At 34.4% G+C, this 14677-nt stretch overlaps 1 protein-coding gene across 2 annotated transcripts; it reads right to left on the reverse strand.

The window, feature by feature from the left end:
• Positions 1-7634: 7634 nt before the first annotated feature.
• On the reverse strand, positions 7635-14170 carry LOC105116569 (alpha-1,4 glucan phosphorylase L-2 isozyme, chloroplastic/amyloplastic-like). Of its 2 annotated transcripts, XR_840559.1 has the most exons (16): positions 13869-14170; positions 13531-13754; positions 13315-13416; positions 12707-12883; positions 12260-12535; positions 11750-12021; positions 11394-11511; positions 10911-11291; positions 10586-10738; positions 10231-10359; positions 9653-9889; positions 9463-9539; positions 9019-9205; positions 8628-8828; positions 7905-8220; positions 7635-7786 (listed from the first exon to the last, which is right to left on the reverse strand). XR_840559.1 is itself a non-coding variant. In XM_011013991.1 (15 exons), exons 1-15 carry the CDS (start codon positions 14059-14061, stop codon positions 8104-8106), a joined length of 2844 nt encoding a protein of 947 aa, XP_011012293.1. In that variant the 5' UTR covers positions 14062-14170; the 3' UTR covers positions 7827-8103. The 2 variants fall into 2 exon arrangements, 1 of the variants encoding a protein (XP_011012293.1); XM_011013991.1 differs by lacking the exon at positions 7635-7786 and having other exon boundaries at positions 7827-8220.
• Positions 14171-14677: the final 507 nt, after the last annotated feature.

Below are 14677 nucleotides of genomic sequence, written 5' to 3' on the forward strand. Positions count from 1 at the left end.
TTTTGATTATTCCCACAACGAAGCTTTTGAGTTAGAATTTAGCCACAAAGCTAATAGCCTGGGTCGAGCTATCTTGAATAATACAACAATTTTTAAAATATAGTTTTGATTTATTTTGCCACCGTCAGCTTAATTAGTAAACTAATAAAGCACTTTCTGTGTGTGTGTGAGGGGGGGGGGGGATTAATAGAGCATTAACAGCAAATCAACGGTACTAATTGAAATTTAGAACACCCGCATGAATCTTGAGAGGTCCCTTCAATTCGTTCCGGTTTCGTCTTCGGCATACAGTCTGGACCCTCAGCGAGCGCCACATGTTTTGGTTCCACCGATTCTATTATTATTATTTTATTACACACACTCACACACACAAAAAATACTATATGATATTAAAAACATGACGATGTCACAATCATATCTCATCAATCATTTAATAATTGAAAACAACATACCCAGCACTGTATATGTAATTTTTTTAAGATTGGTTCCGAATACGGGTAGCCACCCCCCACCTCAATTACCATTAAGGAAGCGGCTAAGTTAATAGGAGATTGGTCGGCGCGTCCCGATCAAGGAATTCGAATATCATTTTAAATTTTGTACTCAAATTATTATTTATATCAGTCTATTATAATATTTAATACAAAACATTAAATAACGTCATTCTTTAAAGAAAAATAGTATAATTTGGATAAAAATAAGGATGAAGAACATGGATAAGGTCCTTCATAAAGAATTCTCGAAATTTTAATAGCTGGATGGTATTTTTATGGTAAAAAAACATAGATAAGATGCCCCACACTATCTCGTAAAGAATTGTGCCCCTATCACGCTACCATTTTATCTGGAAAGACACCGAGGCCAAAGTTTAAATCTTTTCAAGAATAGCTACGATCATATGTATACGGGAACATAGATATGTCACCAATTATAGGTAATAATAAGTGAAATAAGACATTTGAATGCTCTGTTATTGGTCATTTAAATACATTACACATATGCTTGAGATCTGGATTGGCCTCATAATCATAGACATTCACGACTAATTTACATGCTGCATGCGACATATTCTGGCCTTTTTTTCTTTCCATGCTGGTATTTTGAGATTTTATAATTTGTTGCTGTGTTAAAGACTTGTGAAAAAAAAACAAATCGAGTGGGCCGAACAGATTTCTTTGTGCAATATGCCTGAGTTTTCTTCCGGATGCTGGATTGTAAATTGAACAGCGATGCATTTTTATTTTATCTTTTTTGTTAATATCAGCATTTGGGTTAGTTTGTTTATATTTTAAGTAATTTTATATATTTTAAAATTAATAATAATATAAATTTTTGATGACCTTAACAAAACTTGAACTCATAATTATTAAAAAATAAATTAAAATTTTAATTAATTTAACTGTAATTATATTTAATAGCGATGCAGTTAATTATGTATGTGTCTTGTCAATTACATAATGGTATTTAAAATTTATTTAGGATTGTAGTAGTTGATATTTAAAGTATTTTTTGTTTATAAATACATCAAAATAATTTTTTATTTTTTTAATTATTTTTAAAATCAACGTATTAAAATGATCTAAAAATATAAAAAAAATAAATTTTAATAAAAAAATTTATTTTTAAAACAATATAAGCTGAACCATCTTTCCAATCCATCCCTGAATCCTATTTCACGGAGCTCAAACTCTGGAGAAAGAATCCAAACTTGTTTTTATTCGTAGAAAAGTCCACGAACTTAAGTTACATAGTGCATGTTTAATAATGTAATATATTTATAAAAATTATTTTTAAATAAAAATATATTATAATAATATTTTTATTTTATTAATTTTTAACATTGATACATAAAAGTATAAAAAACATTTAAAATATTAATTTGATATTTTTTAAGTAAAAATAAATAAAAAAAATTGAACTACAAAAACAATTTCTCTCTCATGGGTGTAGTAAAGTCTTTTTCTTAATTTCTTAAATACCTCCATTCGAAATAAGAATGGGATTTGATTCCATGGACAGTTTACACGGTACTAGCCACGTGAACTTCACCGGGTGAAGATTGATGATATGTAGTACATTATTATATATTTTCGGCATAGAAATTCACCGGGAGTCATGATAAATTTATATTCTAATTAAGTCGACTGAATTCAAGATATTTCATCTAATCAAAAATATAAATTACAAGATTTAAATAATTTTATAAAAAATAAAAAAAAATATTAAGTCTTTATCTAATAAAAAAAACATGACTCAAGTCATTAGATTCAAAACACTTGATTTAAAAAAATCATGAAATCCAACTCTTAATCAATCAAATATTGAAAATAATTTTTTTTTTAAATAATTAATTATATGAAGGATTTTATAAAATAAAAATTAAATGAATAAGGATAAAAAATAAATTTTATATTTAATTGAAGGAAAAACTTTAGTAAAAGAACAAACAAAATTAAAAAGGATAAAGATCAAAATTAACATAAAAAATAAAAATGTTGCAATTAGAGGGTGAAATTAAAAAAATAATAATTTTTACAAAATAGCCAAGAAAAAAATTTAAATATCAAAACTTTGATGATGAAATTAAAAAACACAATACCATCATTTTGAATTGAATGATAAAATGAAAACAAGAAAAGGATACAACAACTAATTAAATTTTTTACAAAAGGGTTAAGGATAAGAATTGAAAATCTAAAGAATGAGAACTTTAATGGACGAATAAAACTTATATAAAAGGACCAAGACTATAAATAAAAAATTAAAAGAACAGGAACTGAAGTTGAAATGCTAACAACTAAAAGAGTTAAGGTGTAGTTTTTTTAGAGGAGAGAAAAAAAAAAGAAAAAACAAGAAAAGGATACAATAACGCTTCAAATGACATGGCAAAAAAAGATTTTTAGACACAAAAAAATGCTGTATTTGCTAGCCAAAGATCGCAAACACAACTCATGCACCCATAGGTATTGTGCATGCTTGCCAATATTTTTTTTGAGTTAACTTTGTAATTATAAAAAAATTCATCATTTTGAATTGAATGATAAAATGAAAACAAGAAAAGGATACAACAACGCTTCAAATGACATGACAGAAAAGGATTTTTAGACACTAAAAAATGCTGCATTTGCTAGCCAAAGATCGCAAACACCACTCATGCACCCGTAGGTATTTTGCATGCTTGCCAATTTTTTTTTTATATAACCAAATACAGAATTATTCTTGAGTTAACTTTGTAATTATAAAAAAATTAATATGAAAAGCTAAAAACGCTCCTTAGCCTATAGTTTAATTTTTTATTTTAAGAATATTTTTATAGTTTCATTTGCATTTTAAAAGTTTGTTAATTTTTATAATATTTGTGAAAAATACCAAAATTCCCCTCATCTTCAATTATATTAGTTAAAAAATCATTGTGAATATACAAAAATATTCTGTGATGTTAGGTTTATCTTCTTTTTTTTGCTTTTAAAGATATTTAAGTTATTTTATTGTAAAATAAAAATAAAAATATTTATTTATCTCTGTTTTATTTGATAATAATAGATGACCCATGTGAAAATATCTTAATATTTTTAGAAACCTGTTTAAAGTCTTTTAATAGAGGAATAAAAATATTATTATACTATTTCAATAAATAACGAAAATGAATTTATAGCTGCAATATTTTTTTTCTTGTTATTATTTTTTTTTATTTAACGTTGGGTGTCCGGATCAGCTTGCACGCACCACGACTAATCTTCACGGCCCACTGAATACCCTGCAAACCCAACAGGCAGGTAAAGCAGCGCGGAGCTGATAGGCGTACAACTCCAGGGCTCGAACCCATGGCAACGGAAGGAGCGAGGTGCAGTTGCTGTTACTGCTACCAATAATAATAATAATGATAAAGATTTATATATATTTTTTTTTCTTGTTATTTTTAATTGGATAGCTGCTGTTGCTGCTACCAATAATAATAATGATAAAGATTTATATATAAAAGCGTCATATAATTACAACAACTTTCATGCATTATTTAATACAAACCGACCATGCAGCACTTTTTCCTCAGCCTCTCTTGTAACTATGCAAAATCTATTTAATTTTTCATCACATGCAGACAAACACAAACTCTTAATATTTTTTAAATAATTACAAGGACACGAATCTAAAGTGTGCATAGAGCGACAAATATGTATACAAAGAGGCATGTACGGTAAACCATTACACCACTGCTAAATGAACGAAAATGAAGAGAAAGAAAGTGACAATTTCTTGATCATATCGATGCATGTTCTCTTCGTAGCTAGAAATATTTCTTGAGGCCACTGCGTTCCTGAATACTCGTACTTGTTTAACTACATGCTTTCTGCTAATATATATGCTAAGTTGTTTAATTAGCCCTCCCTGTAAATGGATCCTTTGTGATTTATTTTTTTTTGCCTGAACAATCTTCTTTCGTTATACTTTGTGGTAGGGGCTTATTCTTGCTCTTTATTTTTTTAGTGAGTTTTATAATTCCTTAAAAAAAAAAATGATAGCAGAGAAGGTGCAAGAGTGTGCTTTTGTCCCGTTTGAAAAAAAAAAGAAGAAGAATAAGGAAAAAAGTAACGAGAAAATGGAAATGGAGGCGTCGTGGTTCTCGAGAAGTCTCTCTTTGGGCCCAACTAAGCCTGTGCCAATTAGGCCCATTAATGAAACGAATCGCAGGCAAGCGCATATTCGAATATGGTGGCGGCCTCTGGTTTTCCTGAGTGTTCGGTTCATCACTTCCATTGAATTGATTACGGGAAAGACAAACTTTAATCCTGCAATCAATAGATTAATGCTTTCCCTGTACGTTCCTATTTCTATATATTTGCATATTTCAAATCACTTAACAGCAACATATTACATGTCTAGCTGTAATTAATCGGGACAGGATTGAGATCGAACGGTCGTGAACTCCCCGCCGACACCGACTAAACAGTCAACAGAAATGAGATGGAAGATATGGGCCCTGCGAAATTATGGCACAAGCAGAAGCGTGGAATCTTTGATGAAATTCTCATCAAGAAATATTTATCTTGCTAGTACATGAAATATCATCATTACAGTTAGTGGTGTGAGGACATGATTCTTGGACAGCCCTCTGATGTAGAGAGCTAGAGACCTGGCAAGACGAAAGCGACGTTTGCTATAACAACACAAAGGGTTTTGTTTGGCCGAATCTCAACCACTCGCACTAGCGTGAATGATAGAAGGATCATGGACTAAAGCATCCTTGAAAGATGAAACTACAGAAATTGGAGGTTAGCTATCTTCTTTTTTGCCTGTTTCACACATGATAAAAGTGGTATTCTCAGATTAATCTTCATGTATTAAAAATGAAGTCATCGTGAGGTCAAATCCCTTCGATCAGGATGTATTTACTTGTATTGCCTGAGTGTGTACGCATGATGATTAGGCTAGGTTAATGTCGAGGAGCTGGAAATTAAGCAGGAAACTCTCTATAATGTTCTGTAGCAAGGGACATATATTGCATACTCCGTGGTTATACAAGAGTTTCGAGCATTTTATTTGCAAAAAATCGAGATTAAGACTCTACGATCTCTCTATTGCTCAAGATAGGAATGCAATGGCTAGAGAGGTGAAAAAGCGAACTTCTCGATCATGAAAAAGTATCGAGGGGAGGTGCCTTTTTTTGGCGGCCGAGCCAACTTCCATTCATATATGTAGTTGAAAAGGCTAGCTGGAAGTATCTTGTGTTGGGATTAATCAGGAATCGCGTTTGCATAAAAGTGGTTTGTAGAATACCTACCGACCTAGCTTACTACAAGCCCACAACCTGGATGGTGAATTAGTTTTTAAACGCAGCATGCAGTTACGAGGCTAAATATAAATATTCTCATGCAGTCTCTTCAAATCTGTCGTGTTCTGCCGCCCTTCAATTTAGTAATTTACCATGACTTCACCTTCGGTGGACTGTAAACGGACTGATGGCAACAGCTATGGTTGTTTTTTGCGTTTCAAAAATGTACTTTGAATATATTAATAGAGCAATTAATAATGGGGACACGCCTAACTTGACGAGAGATAAGGTCTCCAACATCAAGCGAGCAAGCAATTAAACCAAGAGATCCCCTTTTTTATCTATCAGAAAGCGGTGTTGGTTCAAAAGTCGAAACTTCTTTTCGATCTCATGATATAGCTTACTCTTGCCCGTAGAGAGGTCAGTTATACAGATTCATGTCCATGGGCGGCCTTGTGAATGAGAAGGAAAGCTTGAAAGTAACTTTTGGAAAGTGAGTTAGTCTGAAGCAATTAAATTAGTTGTCCCTGGGATATCGTTAGGCTATTTTCAATTCACTTCAAACAGGGCCCCACGATTTTTTTTCCTCTTTTTTCCCCCCGGTTAGGAACTCAGGAAAGAATTTTGGAGGAGATTCCATCATTTTTTCGCCGTACAAATGCTACACTGATTGTAGGTTCTGTTTTTTTGAAAAAACAAAATTATTTGGAGAACCTGGTACACTTACATTTATGTTTGTGTAAAGAAATCTAGCTATACTAACTGAATTATTGCCCTGATATATATATGTTTGATATTGTGACTAAAATATTATTTTTAAAAATTTTGAATTATTTTATTTAAAATCATTTTTTTAGTATTTTTAAATATTAAGAATAAATTTTAAAAAATAAAAATATATATTATTTTAATATTTTTCTTAACAAAAAAATATTTTATACAAAAATATACATAAAAAAATCATTTGGTTAGGTAGCTTTAAGGGTGAGAAAAATAAGTAATGGTCTTAGTTACTATTATTTAACCATAAGTTCTTTACATCGGTTAAATTAAAAAAAGTTACCATTAAACCTTTTAACAAGGTGATTAACAAAACAATTAACTGTTTATATAAATAATAAATTAGATTAATATATTTTTTAAAAATTTTTATAGCATCCTTATTTTTATACATCGAGTTTTACAATGTAATATATATATATATATATATATATATATAATTGTTTTTAAAATTTTTCACCTTCAAAATAATTTTGTTACAAGCCACAGCCAGGCGCGGAAATAACCTGTGTCGGAGAGGGGTGCTATTGGCATATCATTATTATATTTAATTCCAAGATCACACGTCACCCTAAAACTAACAAGAATGACTTGATGTATTTACGATAATGCCATCACCTTCAACCTTACAATCGTTACTAGCGTCTCCAATAGTGGCAGATGCTAGAGTACAATTCTGGAAACAAGCATCATATCTGGGATTGCTGCCTGCTTCTTTTTCTAAAAGCACTTGCTTCATTTGTATCTCTTCTTCCCTACGTTTCTAGGAAGGCAACAAATTAATGAAGGAGGCATACCAAACCCCAAAAACTCCATCGTCCTCCCAGGGGGGCAACCATCCAACCCAATCCCTGATTGTGCAGTTTGGGGTGTTGTCTGATATTTTGTTAATTTTACGACAATTCCATCAATCCCAACCATGTCCTCACCATTGTCTAGCGCCTGCAAAACCGTACCCCGTCTTGTAGTTATTGAGCAGTTCATTCGTTTTCAAGAGTAACATGCACGCTAGAGAAGACACGAGAAGCCGTTGTTGTTGCTAATTGTCATTCGTTTCCGTGCTTTATCAAAATAATTTTTTTTTGTTTTTAAAATTTATTTTTAACCTCAGGCATGCGACAGAAGCCATCCTTGCTGTTATATTATGCTCTACTTCATGGGCTTCTGCCGCTGGTTACTGCTACGGTTTCCTGTCCTGATTTGGATCCAGTGGTATTTCTTCAAGGTAATTCTGCTCTGTATCAATATTGTTTGCATAAACAACCAGAAAAGGCAGTGATCAAGAAGACTCGCTAGCCAAATGTTTATTTAATATGATGGACATCAAGATAGAGAATTGTAGTCGTCCACATACCCAGAATTGCAAGGATAATATTTGTAGTAAAACCCTTGTAAGAGATCTTTTCTATTGCAATCTTCACTGTCTAGATTCTGGAAGATCGAACTCCATACATGTCTCTCGCATGTTCATGAATCCTATGTAATAACAGTACATCAAGTTTGGGATTTACACCAATATAGTTCGCACCCCCGGCCCTGCAGATCTAATCAATTCAAGGCAATCGAACAGGTTGGATCCTCCATATGTCTCTTGCATATTCGTGAATCGTTCTGTCACTGCTGAACTTGTATGAGCCAGCTGTATTCAAAATCGACATTTTTGTCCATCTCTGCCCCAGTTAACATTAAGTTTATCAGCACACGTCTAGTACTGTAATCAATCCACTAGGCATGCTTCTATATATAATATAGACTATAACTATAAACTTTAGGCATAAATGTAAAAATGATTTTACCTGTGGAACAAATTACCTGCAGCCACATTTTACGGGGTTGAATTTGCAAGGGAGCACATACATGCAGGATATTCATGGACAGTGTACATGTATGTTTCATTGAAGTTCAAAGATGATTAGTCATATAGATTTCACTCTTCAGATTTCTTTGCCTTTATTTTATAAACTAACTATCAAAAAAATTATTTGAGCACTGATCTATCAGCGCAGCATATGAAGGGACAAGAAAAGTTGTATGCTATGTCTGCAATATGTGCGTGTGTCTAGCAAATGCTACTTACTTTCTGATCTTTATATGCCTCGTCAACCTTCTCCTGGCACTCTACATAGCTAGGGAAATCCTTGCCAACAAGGAAATAATCAGCTCGGCCATAACCTTCATTTCCTTCCAAGGATCCCATGAGTTCTTCATAGTTGTAATGGCCAAAAACACCATTTCTGACAAACGCCTTTACTTCTTCGAACCTTGGATCAGGGATAAACTGCAAACAAGATGAGATAGATAAAGTGACTTGGATAATGATGGACTCACTTTCTTTTTTTGACCTCAGTTTACTTTAAAACAGGGAGTTGGTAGCGGAGTTTTGGTCAAATGTCAGGAGAAGTTCTGGAAATCAGATGAGAATGTTTGGGAAAGTTAAAAAAAAGTGTAGTCTTGTACAGCAGACCTACTTTTCCCTCAGCCCTTTCCTTTCTTAGGCCTGCAATTTCGTGTGCCTCTGCACCAAAGAGGAAAAAATTATCTTCGCCGACCTCTTGCCTTATTTCAACATTAGCTCCATCTAAGGTGCCAATAAGAATGCAGCCATTCATTGCAAACTTCATATTGCTAGTTCCACTGGCCTCCATTCCAGCCGTGCTGAGCAATCAAATAATAAGATACAGTTGAATCAATAACTAAAATCTTGAATTAATAACGGAGCCAACATCCTGCAGAACTACTAACAATAATCAGCAATCTTCATGTAATTTGGCTGGCAGTTTTTGCAGTAATTCACATGCTTCTTTGTCAGATTTGTGGTAGAAGGTGGCAAGGATGTTTAACACATCTTACTCAGCTGAATTGTAAGGAAGAAAAGAAAGGAAACCCTGTAATTCTGAAGTAACATGAAAAACCTGATGTGCTGCGAAAGCTCGCTTCCCGGAATCAGTACTTCTGCCACACTGACATTGTAATCAGGTACAAAGACAACCTGAAATAAGAGTGACAAACAAGAATGCAAAAATGAGAAGAAGCCCACGATTTTCAGCCATCAGCATTTGGACATAATTGATGAGTATCGATGATCACTTAGCCAAGCTATACCTTCAAAAGGTCGCCTATGTCTGCATCATGATTAACAGTAGTTCCCACATCTGTGATAAATTTCACAATCCTCTTGGCCTGGACATACGTAGCAAATGCTTTGCCTCCAAATATACATACCCTAGGAACATACCTCGCCTTTCTTTCCTCAGGACTCATTTCTTTCATTTTCTTATAGCGATATACAATTCCCATTATATTCAGTAACTGCCGCTTGTATTCGTGGATGCGCTTTACCTGAGAATTAGAATTATTATATTACTTATAGACTCGAGATACTTTACATTTGTACATAAAATAAAGACTAAGAAGTAATCCTTTAAGATGTATTTTATTTTTTTGCTCAACATCACTTGTATCAACAAAAGTAAGACCAGTACAATTCAAGAAATGATTGTGACCTTTGATCATCATCATCGCCAACTATTCAATTTGAAGTGTCAATGTTTTTACTCGGAGCTTTTTAGTACCAGAAACCAGATATCAAGCACCAGGACTAAAGACTGAAATGACTTCTATAGAGTTGTATGATCAGACAAAACAGAAACAGATCAAGGTAAGGCTAGGCAGGAAATAACCTGTACGTCAAACATTGCGTCAGGATTGACAATATATCCAGTCTTTTCTTTAACGAAGTCCGCAACCTTGATCTTGTTTCTTTTTTTGGCTTCCCTCCACTCAGATTGGAGGTCCTCATTATCAGAAAACTGCGAAAAACTTGCATTTGTCTGTCAATATCTAATATGTATGAAGCTGATGAGGTCAAATTTACTGTTGTCCTGAAATGTAAAGACTCGCACACATGCAAGAGTGGCACATCAAAATATATGTGTCAGAAAACATTTCGAGTGAAGTTCCAATTGAAATGTCACCAGAGATCTAAGTTGAGCACAGGGCAACCAGTAGGTTGTAATGTAACAAATAACAATTTACCTTTGCAAGTGTCGACAGTTTCTCAGTGTTTAAGACCCAATCATCTGTTCCGGTCCACTTGGTTATGATTTTACTGAGATCTGGATTGCAAAAACGAATCCATCTTCTTGGTGTCACCCCATTTGTTTTATTCTGAAATTTCTCAGGCCACAACTGCCAAAAAGTAATGGATACTGAAATTACTTTTATCCTGAAGAAAATTCAATGCACAGTAGTCCTGAAGAAATACAAGATCTCATAATTTACTTTTATCCTCAAGAATATTCATATAATTTCATGATCAGAAAGTGATATGAGAAGCAGAACAGAATACTAATTTACTTGCCTTATAGAACTCATTAAATACTTCATTTTTTACTATCTCACTGTGAATCTCAGCAACTCCATTTACAGCAGACCCGCCGACAACACATAGATTAGCCATGCGGACCATCTTTGGCAGATTTGGATCTGGGTCGAATGTCACCACATCTTTCGCATCAGTGTCCTGTTCTTCAGCCTGTTCTTCATCAGTAGATTCAGTTTCTTTATCTGAGACTCTAACTTCCTTAATGGAGTCAACAGCAGAACTTTCTTCTTGTTTAACTAACAATTCTAGAACCGAGTCAGGCAACTCAACATTATCAAGAATTCTCATTTGCTTTAGCTTATGCTGCAACAAGTTGAGATCCTCTGTGCCATACTCCGCAATTATGGTATGAATCAGCTGGATAACAGAAGGAATAGATGACAAGTAACAACAGAATTGAAGAGGAAAAAGTCTAAATAATTGATGTCTGTAAAAATCATCCCACCTCTTTAATCTTACCTCTTCATCAATCATCCTAATGATCTCAACATGTCGTGGCAAAAGTTTCTGCAAAAGGTCTAAGCTCCATTTCTCCAGAGCCTCAGGCAAAACTGTGTGATTTGTGTATGCAACAGTTCTGCATAAATCACAGAATCCAGGGGATTACCAGCGACCACAACTAGAAGCCAACATATAGCCAATCGATGTGTAACAAAATTATTATACTGGAACGGTGATCTTTGTATGGATCAACTATAAATTAATTCAAGTGCAAGAGATGTGCTGCAGACACATTCATACGCTATGGAATAAGCATAGTTTAATTACTGCCCCACTGGTTGCCACAGAAGTGCAAAGCCCATGTAGAGAAGTACCTCTGAGTAATATCCCATGATTCCTTCCAGCTCAAACCCTTCAAATCTATCAAAATTCTTATCAGCTCCGGGATGCAAAGTGTTGGATGAGTGTCATTCATTTGCACTGCAACCTTATCTGGAAAATTTTCCCAATTTACAGGCTTCCCTGATCTCCTTTCAAAGTGAGCAATGATATCTTGGAGAGATGCAGAGCATAGTGTATATTGTTGCTTTAACCTTAGAATCTTGCCCTCAATTGATTCATCTCCAGGGTATAATATGTAGCAAATCTGATCACAACAAATCATCAAATGGAACCATCAGCTTTGGTATTAGAAATTCTAATAAACCGTTTCTAATCCCTATAGGTATGTACCGAGGTGCTGTCAACAAATCTGGACAGAAAAACACTTTCACATGTAATTTGCCATATAGTGCCCAAGTGGATCTTAAAATTTCAGTGTCTTAGTTTCTTGATCATAAACAGATTCATGAAATTAACTGCTATATGATTGTTACTTCACATACCTTTTCGGCATTCTTTAGAGCTGCACACGCCTTGGCATGATCGCCAGCATTATAAGCACGTAAATCAAATTCATTCGGTGCAACTTTAGTGGACCACAATCTAAGGTTTATTGTGGTTTTAGTTTTATATCCAGGAATTGGGACATCATACGCAACAGCTGTGATGTTTTCTCCTCCAATCCATTCTTTTCTTCCATCAGGCTTGGAAATAACTTCTCCATAGAATTTAACAGGATAGGAGACATCATTTCTTACAATTTCCCATGGATTGCCCATCTGCCAAGAGATGCTTCAATTATTAAACAAATAGAGGAACACATAAATTATGCAGTATGCATAAAAGCAATCAGCTTTGAAATTTATGTCAATAAACCTTCAAACGAGATTTAGGGGGTTATACAAAAAAAATGATGAGCTGTTTGAACAATACTAAACTCAAATGAATACCTCAAGCCAATTTTCTGCAACTTCCTCCTGCCCATCTTTTGTGATGAGCTGTTTGAACAAGCCATATTTGTACCTGAGTCCATACCCCCAAGCAGGATAGTTCAGTGTTGCTAACGAATCCAGAAAGCAGGAAGCAAGCCGCCCTAAGCCCCCATTGCCCAGTGCAGCATCTGGTTCCTGACATTCGTAAATTTAACAGAAAGATTTCAGAATGCTTGTACACAATGTCGCTATCCTCAAAAAATGTATTTATAGGAATGCCTGATAGAGAACAACATATAAAGCCTGGCGAAGTTTTCAATGAGTGTGTGTTCCAAATCCCGATACAATAGCATAAGATTTAGTAAATAATTTAATTCATTCCATGTAAAACCTGTTTCGAAGCCAGTCATTTTATGAAAGAAAGTCAGACTGTTGTCGGAGGTGGATGCTATTTTGAGTTCAAGAAAATCCAATTTACCATTACCTATAAGCAAATCATTTGTATTGCACCATAAATCAGGAGACGTGGCATAAAGGAGTGATTCGAACATCTCCTTTGTAACCCAAAAAAAAAAGAAGCGATCAGCCATGATGATTGAACAAAACTTATCATAAGAACATCTTACCTTTCCAGCTACATCCTCTAACTCGTGGCCCAACTTTCTCAAAGCATCAGCGTAAGCTCCTGAAAGCTCCAAGTTCCCGATAGCATTTAGCAATGCTCTGCCCTGCGACATAAAAGAACACAGTACATAACAAATCATCAGCAAGAACTAACCAAACTAGCACAGTAGGATTGGTTTTCAGTAGTTGTAACCACCAGAAAACCGATAGTGCTGAACCTGTAGATACTCCATAGACAGGTAATAAGCCTGCTTTACATTCATCTTCTCGTAGTACTTATATGTGGCATTCCAATTTATAATTAGCGAATCGCGAACGCTTTCTGCAGTTGCCACAAACGCCTTGGGAAGATCAAAATGTTCTGAAGAGAATAATGGTGTGAATTCTGCATGGCATTGAATACTGGCTGCAATAGATGCAGAGTCGAGGGTCTCTAAAGAAGCTGTAAACACACAAAAACACATGAAAAATACCAGTACACGCTACTGAACGAGAGAACGCCAAACTGCAAAAGAGACTAGAAAGGGAAGAAATTTATTAGTAGTACAACAAGAACCTTCTCCATTGACAGAGGGATCTTTCAATTCTTGCCTTTGGTCACTAGCAATGTTCTTGACGGACAAGTTTCTTCTTTTTAAACGATTGAAAAATCGTGGGGCTCTAACAAAGAAAAGATTGGAATGACGGGCTCTGTGGTTGAAGCCCGAAACTGAACTCGATTGAGCTGCAGAGAATGTTAAAGTAGCCATTAATTGTTTTTGCTCTCTGCTCTTGGTTAGATAGATTGAACAGAAAATGAGTGAGAGAGAGAGTAGCGTTTTGTCGTCTTATCTTCATTTTATTTTGGTGCCAGTAGCATGACTTCATGTTCAAAACGAGGGAAATATTATTGATTGTCGTTTTCCGTCACTTGCTAATTACTTGTAGGAAATAACTCCCAGCTAGTTTGATGATAGTCTATCTGCTGGTTCCAAATTTCCAAAACTGGACGTCTTTTTTTAAGAAGATATCTTTGCTCTGCTTCAGAGAAGAAGGCCCAACTAACATCACACTGATTTCTTTTTTGGAAGGATAGCCACCCAATATCAATGCATTAAAACAATAAAAAAATTAATTTTTTTTAAAAAAACCAGCGACTCTGCAGCAAAAACAATCGAGATATCATCCTGTCGAGCATCAAGAATTGGGCCTTTTGAGTCAACAAGAAGTTAGGCTTGATCCCAAAGGAAGTAAAATTTGAAAATAATTGGGCCTGATAGAAGCATCGAACATGGACCTTGACCCATCCAAACTAATAAGCTAAATAATCTTTCCTTAAAAACTGAAAACGTCAATTATTTTATTAAATTTTAGAGAAGGGAAAGA

Source organism: Populus euphratica, unplaced genomic scaffold (genome assembly GCF_000495115.2).
Source record: "Populus euphratica unplaced genomic scaffold, PopEup_1.0 scaffold5.1, whole genome shotgun sequence".
Classification (NCBI taxonomy): Eukaryota; Viridiplantae; Streptophyta; class Magnoliopsida; order Malpighiales; family Salicaceae; genus Populus; species Populus euphratica.